Source organism: Carica papaya, chromosome 7 (assembly GCF_054855325.1).
Source record: "Carica papaya isolate Zhongbai chromosome 7, ASM5485532v1, whole genome shotgun sequence".
Classification (NCBI taxonomy): Eukaryota; Viridiplantae; Streptophyta; class Magnoliopsida; order Brassicales; family Caricaceae; genus Carica; species Carica papaya.
Genome location: NC_142315.1, coordinates 20160469 through 20174606, shown reverse-complemented (window position 1 = coordinate 20174606; position 14138 = coordinate 20160469). Strand labels below are relative to the sequence as shown.

Here is a 14138-nt window from a genome sequence, read left to right as displayed (position 1 = left end):
CTACTTATCTTGCAATTTTTCTCAACATATATTCCCACTATTTTTTGCTCATTTTATTACCTATTTGCCCCTTATTTCTCTTTGTTACAAATGATTGCTAATTAAATCTTTGTCCATTATAATGCCTTTATTTTGATTAAATTTTGATCTCTCTCTAAATTTTAACCTTAATTATTTGAAACTCGCTTATTTTCCTTAACACGCTCTTTCTTATTTATTTCATTTATTCTTATGCATTGGTGTATTTCTTTTATTTTATTTATTTATTTATTCACAAATTCTTATATTTTCATATTTTCTTACAAGTTCCCTAATATCAATACAGAATGCACAGCTCCAGGAGAGGAAATACTTTCTAAAATGTGAGTTCGGGTAAAATTTGTTGGGATGCTCACCGAGCATTCGACGTCACCATAAACCATGTTTCCATTCTCAATGTGTCGAGGAACTCTGCCAGGGATCCCAACCACCATATCTATTGGATTATTCAATGAGTCCTCCTGGGGCAACAACCGACCACCGCCATTCACCACCGTAGATCTGAATCGCGAACGTTGGCTAATAGTTTTTCCCACACGAAAAACCTAAATATCCATCTGTATTGGTTAAGTACGAGGTGGAAGGCAAAAGGTTGAGACATTGTGGCCTAAACCCTCGCAAAACCCCAGTGGAGGATGGGTTTTGAGAATCTGAAAAATGGAGGAAAGCCATTTGCAATTTTTATTTTCTGCAATTTGTCGGTTGCAGCAATTTCATGCTGGGTTTGGATTACGATAAAGTCACCAGATGGCGACAGGTTTTGGGTCACAAAAAGTCCTGATTGGCCCAAATAGCAACCCATTACTATTTCTGCGGAAAATCTTTGGACTAGGAATTATCTACATTCATAAATTATAGAACTAATCTCGCTATAATTAAACAAATTACTCCTACATAAATATAAAATATAATAAGTGAATATATATTTATTTTTGGTAATTCAGCATAAATGTATTTTATGCATGCATTGCGTATTTCTTCTCATCCGAACAGAAAAGGAGCTGCTCCTCCGTTAGAGTTCTAATCGGATTCCTTTAATCATGCCTCTATATAATACACCATACTCCCTCACTTTCTTTTCATTCACTCCTGATTTCTATTCCTCTCTCATCCATCTTAAATCTTCTGACCTCTGCGCGTAATACATACATCTTCTAAGTATTTTGCTGATACGTTTATACACGTATAAAAACAGCTATGGCTGGTGGCTTCGTTGCTGCTGGCGGCGGAGATAACAATTCAAAAAATTACCCAGGAAACCTCACTGCTTACGTCGTAATTACCTGCATAGTCGCCGCCATGGGTGGATTGACTTTCGGGTATGACATCGGTATATCTGGTGGCGTCACGTCCATGCCTCAGTTTCTGCAAAAATTTTTCCCATCCGTTTACAGGAAGGAGGAGTTGGATACTTCCACCAATCAGTACTGCAAGTTCGACGATACCAACCTCACCCTCTTCACTTCTTCTCTCTATCTGGCTGCACTCGTCACTTCCTTTTTTGCTTCATGGATCACCAGGAAGTGCGGAAGAAAAACTTCCATGCTGCTCGGCGGTTTAGTTTTTCTCGCCGGAGCTGCCATTAACGCGGGTTCCAGAAACCTGGCCATGCTCATCATCGGCCGTCTTCTCTTGGGCTGCGGCGTTGGTTTCTCCATTCAATCCGTCCCAGTCTATGTTTCCGAGATGGCTCCCTGCAAGCACCGAGGTCGTCTCAACATTGTCTTCCAGTTGTCAATCACCATCGGCATTCTCGCTGCCAACATCATCAACTACTTCACTGCGAAAATCGCCGGCGACTTGGGATGGCGTCTGAGCTTGGGTTGCGCAGCAGTCCCCGCACTCTTCGTCTTCCTCTCTGCTCTGTTTCTCCCCAATACCCCCAACTCCATGCTCGAGAAGGGCCAAGCGGAGCAGGCTCGCGGCATGCTCAGACGCATTCGCGGCGTTAGCGACGAGGAAGTTGAGGCAGAGTTCAGAGACTTGGTGTCCGCGAGCGAGGCTGCAAAGGCCGTGGAACATCCATGGAGGAAATTGAGGGAGAGGCGTCATCGTCCTCAGTTGATCATGGCTATCTTTATTCCTCTGTTTCAACAGATAACTGGTATCAACGTCGTCATGTTCTACGCTCCCGTGCTTTTCAAAACTTTAGGATTTGGAGGCAGTGCTTCTCTTCTCTCCTCTGTCATTACTGGATTGGTTAATGTGTTTGCAACCAGTATATCTATCTACGGAACTGATAAGTGGGGAAGGAGATTTCTGTTCCTTCAAGGTGGAGTGCAGATGTTTGTATGCCAGGTTCTGGTAGCAGCACTGATATGGTGGAAATTTGGAGTGAGCGGAGGGACGACTCAACTAGCTACGTGGTATGCAGTGCTGGTAGTGGTGTTCATATGTATGTTCGTGGCGGCATTTGCGTGGTCGTGGGGGCCTCTAGGATGGTTGGTGCCGAGTGAGATGTCACCTCTAGGAATCCGATCGGCGACGCAGAGCATAACAGTGTCGGTGAACATGTTGTTTACTTTCCTGATCGCTCAACTCTTCCTCAGCTTGCTCTGCAGAATGAAATTCGGCCTCTTCTTCATGTTCGCTTTCTTCGTTGCCATCATGACCACCTTCATCTTCTTCTTGCTGCCGGAGACCAAGGGCGTCCCCATTGAAAATATGTCCACCGTCTGGGGCAAACATTGGTTCTGGAAGAAATTCGTGCCTGGAGATGAACCACAACATGACGGCAAAACTCCACGGTCTCTGGAGTTAGTCTAGTCTAGGCTGGTCAAGTATCTTAAGCATTTTTTACTTGCGCTTTTTTTTTTAAATGTATTTTCTGCCATTCATTGTTAATTTTTTTGTACTCAGAATAATTTGATTTTTGAGTTAATTCCAACTTTCTTTCCTTGCTGTTGTTATAAGTGAATTTGCTTAAGCATTCCTTTCCAGGGTTAATGTATAGGCAATAAAGATTGTTAACATAACAATTGGTGAAGCTTAGGAATATGGTCTCAGAGCACACAAAAACCCATCTAATTTGAGATCTAAAATATTTTAATTACTTCAAATACAATAAATCCATTATAAAAAATTATTATTATGATGATAATTCACTAAAATAAATATATAATTTTCGAAAAATATACTTCCATTAAAATTTTAAAATTTCGTTAGTCTCATCGAGCGTGGGGAAAACTTATTTTATTTCAAAAACCCAGCTCCTCTGCTGGCCTTTCTTTCTCTCTCGTTCTACATTATCCTCATGTGAATCAAAAGGACAAAGACGAACACCAGGACCCGAACAGCTACAGGTGTGCATGCGTTATGTGAAAATTGTGGTTGTTTGATATGTATACATTTATAAGCTTATTTAAAAAAAAATGTATATACATTTATAGGTGTCTGTTGATGCAATTTGGTTCACTTCATAATGTTGGCAATTCTTTAGTAGGCGTTGGATGAGGCAGACACCATGCTCGATCTTTGTTTTGGTCCTGATATAAGAAAGTTTCTTGGGCCACTAAAACACTGTGCATCAAAACCAAATGGCCATGTATTTCAAACTAGTCTGGTCACCGCAACAATGACAAAGGTATGCTGACTTTGCAGGGGGGAGGGTTTGCATGCCAAATGAAAATTTATATTGTTGGTTGCGGCCATGCTCTGCTGTATAATGCTTTTCCTTTCTGCAGCTCTTAAAAGGTAACCGGCATGTCTTTTATGGCCATTATAATATGCCTATTTTCTCTTCTCCAGGCAGATAAGGCTCTGTTATGAACAATTATATTTCCTTCTTCATAAATATTTCTCCACGCTAATGGTAACCTATTTGGCATTTATTATTTGTCGTTTTCAGAACAAAAGTAGAGAACTGAAATCCTCAATAGTGATCTTGCTGCACTTTGAAACTCTTGAATAAATGTTCTCCTACCTGGCGTGTTTTGGAAAGAATTTGTAAAGTTTACTGTTTGAGGTCTTTCAGGCAGTCAAAAGCTGATTGATGAGGAGTTCGAAGGGTTAGTGCATTCGGGAAAGTCAGCATCAGCTCGCCATGATTTTATCAAACTTGCAGGTTCTGGAAACAAGCTAGAAGCATTTTTACAGGTTATTTTCGTCCTTTATCATTTATTTTCAATTGGCTGCTTATTGGCAATAAAACAATTGTAATGTGTAACCTGATATTTCTTTGCTTATCAACTCTCTATTAGGTGCATGCTGATATGTTGCAGCAATGCACGATCCAGATATTTAATGTCTTGATGTTCAGTTTGTTTTGTCTGAATGATAAGGTTTAAAGTGATGGATTGATTTTGTTAGAAGGAAAATGGCAGAATAAGTGGCTGGCGATGGTTTTGTTTTTATTTTTATTTTTTCTTAATGCAATTAGAATCATGCCCTTTGATTAACCATGGTGGGCGTAATATTTTTACATGAAAATTTGCTGCTTTCAAAAACTAATTAGGTAGCTTTTGTAGAGAGAAAAAGTAAGAGAGAGAGAGATGGCACAGAAACAGAGCATAACCCTGCAAAGTTCTCTGTTTCTGTGCTTCGGTAAAATTGTGAGAAGATGATACAAGAAAAATGGCTGCTTTTTCATTCATGTTTGCATGGCTTAAATAAATCAATTTACAATCACATATCCTGTTTTTTCGTGCAAGTGATGATCTTGTACACAAACTCAATTCCACCCTTATCCGGTTACTACATAATTCAAAGAAATCTAAATTTAAAATTCAAATGCAAGTTGATAAAAATAAATTTTAACTGATTCTTAATAATCTAACACTCCCCCTTAAGAATTAGTCCCTACAGTTCCTAACTTCCTTCTCATCATTTCGAATTTCCCTTTTCCAAGCGGCTTTGTCAGAATGTCCGCCAGTTGCTCATCGGATGACCAATAAGTAAGCTTGATTTCACCACTCTTTTCAGCATCTCTAATTGCATGGAACTTCACATTAATGTGCTTGGTTCGACCATGCATCACTGGGTTCTTAGCAATTGCAATGACCAACTTATTATCCACCAAAATTTCGGTTGGCAGAGATGCATCCAGCTTTAGATCATGCATTACTTTCCTTAGCCACACCGCCTGATTTGCAGTACCTGCAACAGCAATATATTCAGCTTCAGCTGTAGATTGAGCGACCACTTCTTGCTTTTTAGATGCCCAGGAGAAAACACCAGAGCCAAATGAAAAAAAATAACCAGAAGTGCTGCGTGCATCATCTAGATTCCCTGCCCAGTCACTGTCAGTATAGCGTAGCAGCCTTCCTTCTCCCTTTGTCTCATATAGAATTCCATAATTTTAAGTACCCTTAAGATACCTCAATACATGCTTTGCAGCTGCCATTTGATATTGTTTTGGAGATGACATAAATCGTGACAGCAAACTCACAGCAAATAGCATATCCGGCCTTGAAACAGTGAGATACAACAAGCTTCCAATTAAGTTTCTGTACCTTGCCTCATCTACTTTATCACCTATTTCATCCTTAGTTAACTTTAAGTTTGGAATTATTGGAGTAGAGACAGCTTTATACTCCATCAAGCTGAACTTTTTAAGTATTTCACGTGCATACTTTGCTTGAGACAGAAAAATCCCATCTTGAGCTTGCTTTATTTCCATCCCCAAAAAGTATGTTACTTCACCTAGGTTGGACATCTCAAACATCTCCTCAAGCTGTTCTTTGAATTCTTCCATTTTACATGGATCATTACCTGTCACCAGTATGTCATCCACATAAATAGCAGTGATCAGATTCCAGCCATACTCCTTTTAAATCCACAATACAGTAGTTACTCGTCCAGCTTCTGGTACTAAGCTCGTGGAGCTTGCTTAAGGCCATACAAAGCCTTATATAGCAGATAAACATGATCATCTTTTTCCTCAACAGTGAATCCATCTGGTTGATCAACATAAATTTCTTCTTGGAGATCACCATTTAAGACTGCAGACTTGACGTCCTGGTGCATAACCTGCCACTTTGAATGCGTTGTTACTGCCAGGATCATTCTGATGGTTTCATGTCTTGCAACTAGAGCGAATGTGTCCCCAAAGTCAACTCCTGCAGTCTGGGCATATCCCTTCACCACCAGCTTAGCTTTGTGCCGATTTACAGAGTCATCGGGATTCAACTTGAGTCTGTAAATCCACTTGACACCGATTATCTTCTTGCCTTCTGGCTTAGGGATCAAAATCCAAGTTTTGTTCTTTGTAATCATAGTAATCTCCTCCATCATAACATCCTTCCAAGAGGAATGTGTGGCTGCCTCTTGATAGGTTGCAGGTTCTTTGAAAGAAAAATTACATGAATCATATATTTTAAAGAGACTTCTCATCCAAACTCCATCAGCACTTCCATCATCTCCAACTTCCTCATCATTTTCCAATTCAAAAGGGAATGGAGCTGGTACAGATTCATCTCCTCTTGTCACCAGTTTTCCTGCCTCATCACATTTTATTTTGTTTTTTACCCAATTCCACTGTGAGCCTTTATCTATCACGACATCTCTCCTAATCATAAGCTTTTTGGAGCTCAGCATATACACCCGTCACCCCTTTGTTTCTGTACTATAGTCGAGGAGAATTCTAAGCTCTCCCTTGTCATCTAACTTTCTTCTTTTTTCATTAGGAATTAGACTGTAACAAACTGAGCCAAAGATCCTGATGTGGGTAGTCTCGGGCTTCCTGCCATGCCAAGCTTCAAATGGAGTCATCTTCTCCAAGGCCCGAGTGGGCAACTGATTAAGCAAGTAAACAGATGTGTTTACTGCTTCAGCCCAGAACTGCTTGGGCAAGTATTTGTCATTCATCAGACATCTCCCTATTTCCACCACAGTTATGTTCTTCCTTTCAGTAACACCGTTTTGCTGCGGTGAGTAGGGGGTAACCAGTTGCCTTTTGATCCCTTTGAGAGCTACAAAAATGTCTGAATTCCAGTGAATTATACTCAAGTGCATTATCAGTTCTTAACATTTTGAGCAAACACCCACTTTCCTTTTCTGCAGTCAATTTAAACTCCTTAAACTTACCAAACACTTCTGCTTTATCAGACTGAACAAGTTGAAGTTTTTCTGTTGCTCGTGTGATGGCTTGTGCAAGAAATGGTGTTCTATGCATCTTGCTCATTTAGCATACACCGCAGACAGTGTTGGTTTCACCAAGTGAAGGGGGATTGAGACTCAGGTTCTCAATTTGCAACTTCTTCGAGCTGGACAAATGATAATGTCCAAACCTTCTGTGCCAAATTTCACCCTCATTTGCACTAGCATAGCAGGCCATGTGTGCTGGCCTCTTCATGCACAACAGGTAATTTTGATTTATCTTTGGTGCTGTTTCAATCTGCTTCTTATCAGGATCATAAATCCTGCAGCATTTATTCTCAAAAAGAACCTTATACTCATTATTTGTCATTTGATTCACATTTAGCAAATTTTGCTTTAATGTAGGTACAAAAAACACATGAGTAATATGTCGTGTACCTAGGTGGGTATTCACAGAGACAGTTCCCTTACCTTCTGCATTCTCGAACTTGCCATTTTCCAACCTCACTTTGTCTTTTAGAGCTTTGTTTAGATAGGTGAACATGGACTTGTTCTTGCACATGTGGGATGTACACCCACTGTCAACGATCCATTTTGTGTCATCTTCGTCTATTACTTCATTTGAGGCCACATACAAGTTTGGCGAGACTTCACCAATTGCTTCGGTGATGTTCGCTTGTTGAGGTTCTCTTTTAGGTTGGCCTTCATTCTGCTTTTGCTTCAGCCTACAGTTTCTTTCTTTGTAGCCAAGCTTTTTACAGAAGTGGCATTGAATTGCCTTCTTGTCCTTGTACCAACAATCCTTTTCTAGATGGTTGGTCAAGGTACAAATTTTGCAAGGAGAAAATTTTGATTGCTTACCTCTGTTTTGGTTTCCTTGTTGCTTCCCGATTGAGCTTTTCTCTCCAGTCTGCTTTCCTTTGTTCTCAATTCTAGATTTGGCTTTTATGAACAAGGCTCCTTCTGTGTAATTGGTTTCCCTCATGTTGGTTCGCTGCTCCTGTGAATCCAGTTTATTGATAAGGTCGGTTGCAGTGATGGTATCAGTATCATTCAGCTCCTCCAACACAAAGATTTTGGACTCAAATCGAGCTGGTAAACTAATTAGGATATATTCTACCACTCGTGAGCCAGGAAAGTTTTCTCCCAGCAGCCTTATCTTATTCACAACATCCATCAGCTTTGTTGAATACTGTCTTACTGTTTCATCTTCTCTCATTCACAGCATCGCAAATTCTCCTTTCAATTTTAGCAACTGTGTTCTTCTGTTTCTGGTACCACCTTCAAACTCTTCTCTAATTTTGTCCCAGACCGACTTAGGGGTCTTGTAGGGCATGATCCTACTAAATACCGCATCTGAGACTACCAAGTGAATGCAGGTAAGCGCACGAGGCCTTTTCATAACCTCCTCTTCATGCCTTTTGATCTGGGCTAGGGACGTCGTGTCCCGCAGTGGAGGTGGCTCGGTGTCATTGAGAACTACATCCCAGAGGTTTAGTGATTGCAAATAGATCTCCATCTTCAGCGCCCAAACATGGTAATTTTCGCCATTGAAGTGTGGAGGTGTAGATGAGCCAGAACAGGTTGCCATTTTTGTAACGGGTTTTTGAGATTTTTGAATTGATGAATAGGCTTTATTCTTTTCACAGATCCCTCGAGACAAGAAGCTCTGATACCATGTAATATTTTTACATGAAAATTTGTTGCTTTCAAAAACTAATTAGGTAGCTTTTGTAGAGAGAAAAAATAAAAGAGAGGGAGGGCACGGAAACAGAGCATAACCCTGCAAAGTTCTCTGTTTCTGTGCTTCGGTAAAATTGTGAGAAGATGATACAAGAAAAACAGCTGCTTTTTCATTCATGTTTGCATGACTTAAATAAACCAATTTAAAATCACAGATCTTGTTTTTTCGTGCAAGTAATGATCTTGTACACAAACTCAATTCCACCCTTATTCGTTACTACATAATTCAAGGAAACTTAACTTTAAAATTCAAATGCAAGTTGATAAGAATAGATTTTAACTGATTCTTAATAATCTAACAGTGGGTACATACTGTTGGGCTTAGACTATTTTTTTTATGTTATGTAAGAAATGTAGTTCGCTACAGATGCTTACCAATACTCAAATTCAGCATTATAGTGCTGCAGATAACAAGTATGAGGTTGGACTAGTCTTTTTATGTTCAAATTTTGTAAATTTGAAAGAGAACTGCGCTTTCTTCAACAGAAGATAACAAAGAACGGTTGGGACTCTAGATGCACATTCAATCCTTGTTAGCTTTATATATCTATACGTCTAAGCGGGCCTAATCACAGTTAAGTTTTATTTACAAAAGTGGAGTTGTAGAATAAATATGACATTTAATATTTTTTTTACCTCTGCAACATGAGAGCATTTTTTACAAGAAAATTTACGAGGTTAAGTGGTGATGTGAAAGCAGGTTCTTGAGCCAAGCTTGGCTACGGGGAACAGGGTTGATAGTGTTCTGTAAAACTTTGAACTCTAGTCATGCTGTGAATCATTTCTTTACTGAGAATCAGATCTCAACTGTCAATTACCATGGAGAGGTGCCAGCAGAACAAAGGTGAGGTGAGCTAGACATACTTGCTTCCTACGTTCTGTGCATTTATCATAGATAATACCATAACTCCAGACGTATGCTTATTTTGAGATCCCAACTACTTTATAATTGTTCAGGGTTGAAAATCTAAGAAATTTAAGAGTGATGATGTGGATTACCCAATATTGGTCTGCACAGACCTTGTTGCTATGGGACTGGACTTGGATGTAGATCATGTTATCATGTTTGATTTCCCTCTGAACTCTGTAAGCACCATTATGCTTTTGATTTTTGTAGTTTTATTTAGAATACATTCTTTCCTTGTAACTCTGATTCTTTTTTTTTTTTTTTTTCTAATTCTTTCACATTTTCAGATTGACTACCTCCACGCACTGGAAGAACTGCTCGTATGGGTGCAAAAGGTATGCTATAATTTCCAAGTGCTCTCACTTCTTCTCTTCTCACCTGATTAAAATTGCAAGATACCGATGTCTAATTTATGTATTAGTAGCCGAAGTGTTCCATGGTTTATGTTAATTTATTATGCCAGATTAACTTCATCAGTTTCCATTCCCATTTATGTTTTAAGGTTAGTTTAAAGGCATTCTTAATGAAGTTACCATATTGCCTCAAGTTACATTAGTCCTTCCTCCTCCCATTAAAAAAAAATGATGCTTTACTGAGCTCCAAAAAAAAAGTGCTTTGTTGGATTTTATGAAAAAAGGATGGTCCATGTGTGCCCAGCAACCCTCATGAACCCAGACACGGGAACTCCGAGGCTGAACGATATTTATCCATGTAAAACCATATCTTTGTTTTGAGCAGGAACTTGTTTAAATTTCATGGCCTTCCTAGTCTCTGAAGCTGCAGAGGCTCTAACTCCTGTAGTTGATAGCATCCTGTTCCTTTTTACATGAACAGTGACAAGTTTGGTGGCTAAAAGAGACCAGATGTTGGCTATACAAATTGAGGAGGCTATAAGGAAGAACGAGAGCTTGGAGTATCTTACTGCAGATAATGTTTGTAGGGATGTTGCTAGAGCTCGAATAATGCAAGAGAAGGGAAAGAGTGTGAAACTAATTAAAGCCTCGAGTGAGAAAAACAAGACTGCAATAGTGAAACCTCCTACTGTTCACAAGAAGGTTGTGCCTTCCAAGTCATCAGGAAGAAAGTCCTCTGTTGTGAAATCTGTGAAAGTACCAGCTCCATCAGAATCTTCCAAGAGAATAGTGAAGGTGTCAAAATCTGCCAAGCTCCCCACTGCCGGTAACTAAAAACGGGGAACTTGGGGTCAGAGGGACGAGGCAGATGGCAGAAATGCCGGTTGAGCTTCAAAAGTCGGCGTTGTTGGGTTCAGAGGGCGGTCAGTCATTGAGACACCTGATTTTTTATTTTTTCTTTTTTGTTTCTTTTTCATCAAACTTGCATTAGAATGCCTTTATTGTTAGCTTTGTATATGAAAAATTCTTGGGGGTATTTATACTGTTCTTCCTCTTTCTACAACTTTCTTTGTAGAATTATCCTGCATGGAGTGCTATTGATTCAATGCATGCAAATCGTAGATTCATAGAGATGTAATGACTCCTTGTATATGTACAATCAAACTCACTGTATTATTTCTATCATCACACAAAAGCGAGTTAAGATAAGGGTTTTGTTAGTTCGATAGTTTCTAAAGATGAAACTTTTTTTTAGTGTGTTTCTGAAGATGGAACTCGAAACATTGAAGCAACCACAACAGTTTCTACTCAGCATCATGCTTTCAAAAATTTCATGTTTTCTGTCATTACTTCCAGGTGAGCTGAGGGCAAGGAGATTTTGCCGGTGTAACAATGTTGCCTACTGAGTCATAGAATTACATCAGAAAAATCTGGAAGCTGACATTTGCCGCCCATGAGTATGTTCTTTTGCCAAACAGGTATTCGCTGCTGATCACCACTGAACAAGATTTCACTGGTATTACTAGGCGGGTAATCATGGATTCCTGCACCTTGCATTATAACTTCATTATTGTGTTGTATTATAGGCCATAAGAGCTTGAGCAGTCAACCCAGTGACGCCATTTTCTTGTATCTGAAGCACACATGAAGGGCAAGGGCACAGAGAAGGAAGAATAATTGCAGTTAGGCCAGCCTCAGAAATGCTTATTGGTGTTGGCGTTAAGAGAAGCTGTCGAGCCATGGAAGAAAATACTAATGGGTTTGTGTGGCAATGAAGTGAGGATTTTTATACCGTCCTTTATGGGATTTTAAAGATGGAATACAAGCAATAAAATGGTTTTCTCATTAGATCAAGTCATTCTAAAATGATTGCAAACGAAGTTATTAGGAAAAAAACATATAATCTCCATTAAGTTAAGAAAGAAGTTCCTAAGGGGGGAAATATCTCCCAACTGAGAAAAAAATTTTCGAAAGCGATAAACACTTTCTCATTTGAAACTGATGCCTCAAATGGGAGAAAACTTCTCATCTAAATGAAAGTCTCTAAAGTGTTACTAGAATTCTCTCAAATAGGAGTTCTCAAACAATAAGAATCTTTTAGAACGAAGAAATTCCCTAGTGTGAATTTTTTTTTTCATGTATTAAAAAGATTCGTTAGTTAAAAAAAAAAAATTTAATAGAAAGATTTCCTGAACAAGAGCAACATTTCCTAAATAAGATAAATCTTTTAAGTAGAAAGAAAATCATTCGAGTGGAAAAAATTTTCAATATAGAGAATTTTCAAAATGAGAAAAACAACAAATAAATACACTGTCAATAACAAATCCTAGATCCAATAGAAACCAAATGATAATTTAATTTTCTAAGAATTCACTTTGCATCCCTCTAGGAAAACAAATACCCTCACTGTTCTAAAATTCTTTTCCAATTTCGTTTAGAGACTCCAATAGTGGTTCCAAATCTTAGGAAAACCAATAACCAAATCCTTAGTAAATAAAACTGTTATTCGAGGAATTAAAATCAAACAACATCTAATTAGAATCCTCATTTCTAAGAGTTCTAGTACTCATAGGAAAATTCTATAGGTGAGGGGTATGGTTGTAGGAGTTGACCTCACATCCAACTATTTGGAAAATTTTCAATATGTTTATCATCAAAATAGCATAGCGGAAGCATGATGAACCATCATCACCACACCGAATATTTTTCTCTTCAAACTAAAAAGAATAAACTGATTGTGTGATAAAATGGTGACTCGTATCTTAAGACCATATTTAAGAGGAGTCACAGAATTCTTGAGAATTTAGAGTGTACTCACGAGAATTAGAACTAAATGTAACTGATGCAATAAAACTAATGATTAAATCTCTCACTAAAAGAATTCCTGAGTACCTCTAAAAATAATCATCAATTACGTAACTCTCTAAGCCCATTTACACAATCACACTTTAATTATTGGAAGTTAGGAAACCAATAAATTAAATTAGACACTTAAAACTTAATGATTGATATAACCTTAGCTGAAATAATAATTCTTTAAGTATATTAATTATTTTTAAGGAAATTTAAATAAAGTATCATCCCGTTTAAACTCACAAATAGAGAAATATGCCTTAGAAACTAATTTAACGAAATGAAATTGAGAGAAATGTGAGCACAATTTCACCAAAGATGTTTCCACCAATGGAAATGTTTTAACCTCACTACTTGATTGGAATTGTTCCTAAATGACCTTCCTTATGAAATTAAATTCCAAATAGAGAGAAAACAAAGTCCCTAAAGATGTGTTTTGATAACAAAATCATTACCACGACAAATTTTAAAAAATAAATTAGCTCCTTTGCACTAAGAAAAATATAAAAACAATTAGGCGTCAAAGACGTTCCTTAAACAAATATTCTTTTATATATAAGAATTAGAAAAAAATAATATCACAACCTAAAACGATTCTGTTAAAGAATATGTCATAATCACTCCAATATGTTGACGAAAATGTCAATAGAATAAATTGATAGCTATTTCAAGTTCTCACAAATGAAAATTTAAAAGATTAAATTTCTTAGGATGAGAGGAGATTTTCACCCGAGAGAAATTTCTCCAAGTGAAAAAGATTCTCCAATAAAGATAAATATATTTTTAATGAGAGAAAATCCCTTACTAACAAGAAACATTTCCCCAAGTAGGGAGACAAGTGATTCCAATTCCTTGACATGCAAATTGGAGGGCTAAATTGTTTTAAGGGGGGAGACTATAATATCCAGCTGGCACAAAAAAAAAAGAAAAAGGATGCAGAGAGCAGGAGAAAACCCAAGCGGCAAATATATATATATGTAATTAAATCATAGGAAAAAAAGAGATGAGAGATCGAGAATAGAGAGATGTGACTATGAGAGGGGAAAGGATCGAGCGGCATCGATGACTGAGATAGAAGGGTTTTGCCCCATACGCGACGTTGTAGTCGAGAGAGAAAGGAAGAGGAAGAGGAAGAAAAGGAAGAAAAGAGAAAGGAAAGGAGGCACGACGGCCATGGCACATCCGGCGGTTTTACAAAGCAGAGGAAT

General features: G+C 38.2%; 1 protein-coding gene and 1 pseudogene across 12 annotated transcripts; both read left to right on the top strand.

Moving 5' to 3' along the window:
• The first annotated feature begins 1042 nt into the window (after positions 1–1042).
• Positions 1043–2928, top strand: LOC110821914 (sugar carrier protein C pseudogene; annotated as a pseudogene).
• Positions 2929–4634: 1706 nt separating this feature from the next.
• Positions 4635–11899, top strand: LOC110821925 (DEAD-box ATP-dependent RNA helicase 39-like). 12 transcript variants are annotated; one of them, XR_015813500.1, is made up of 8 exons: positions 4635–7339; positions 7480–8611; positions 9225–9391; positions 9518–9666; positions 9775–9903; positions 10012–10059; positions 11434–11555; positions 11664–11899. XR_015813500.1 is itself a non-coding variant. In XM_088208088.1 (8 exons), exons 7-8 carry the CDS (start codon positions 10047–10049, stop codon positions 10909–10911), a joined length of 366 nt encoding a protein of 121 aa, XP_088064214.1. In that variant the 5' UTR covers positions 5540–7339; positions 7480–7516; positions 8454–8611; positions 9225–9391; positions 9518–9666; positions 9775–9903; positions 10012–10046; the 3' UTR covers positions 10912–11215. The 12 variants fall into 12 exon arrangements, 1 of the variants encoding a protein (XP_088064214.1); XR_015813497.1 differs by lacking the exons at positions 11434–11555; positions 11664–11899 and adding an exon at positions 10559–11215 and having other exon boundaries at positions 4636–6440; positions 6663–7339; XR_015813495.1 differs by lacking the exons at positions 11434–11555; positions 11664–11899 and adding an exon at positions 10559–11215 and having other exon boundaries at positions 4636–6905; positions 7084–7339.
• Positions 11900–14138: the final 2239 nt, after the last annotated feature.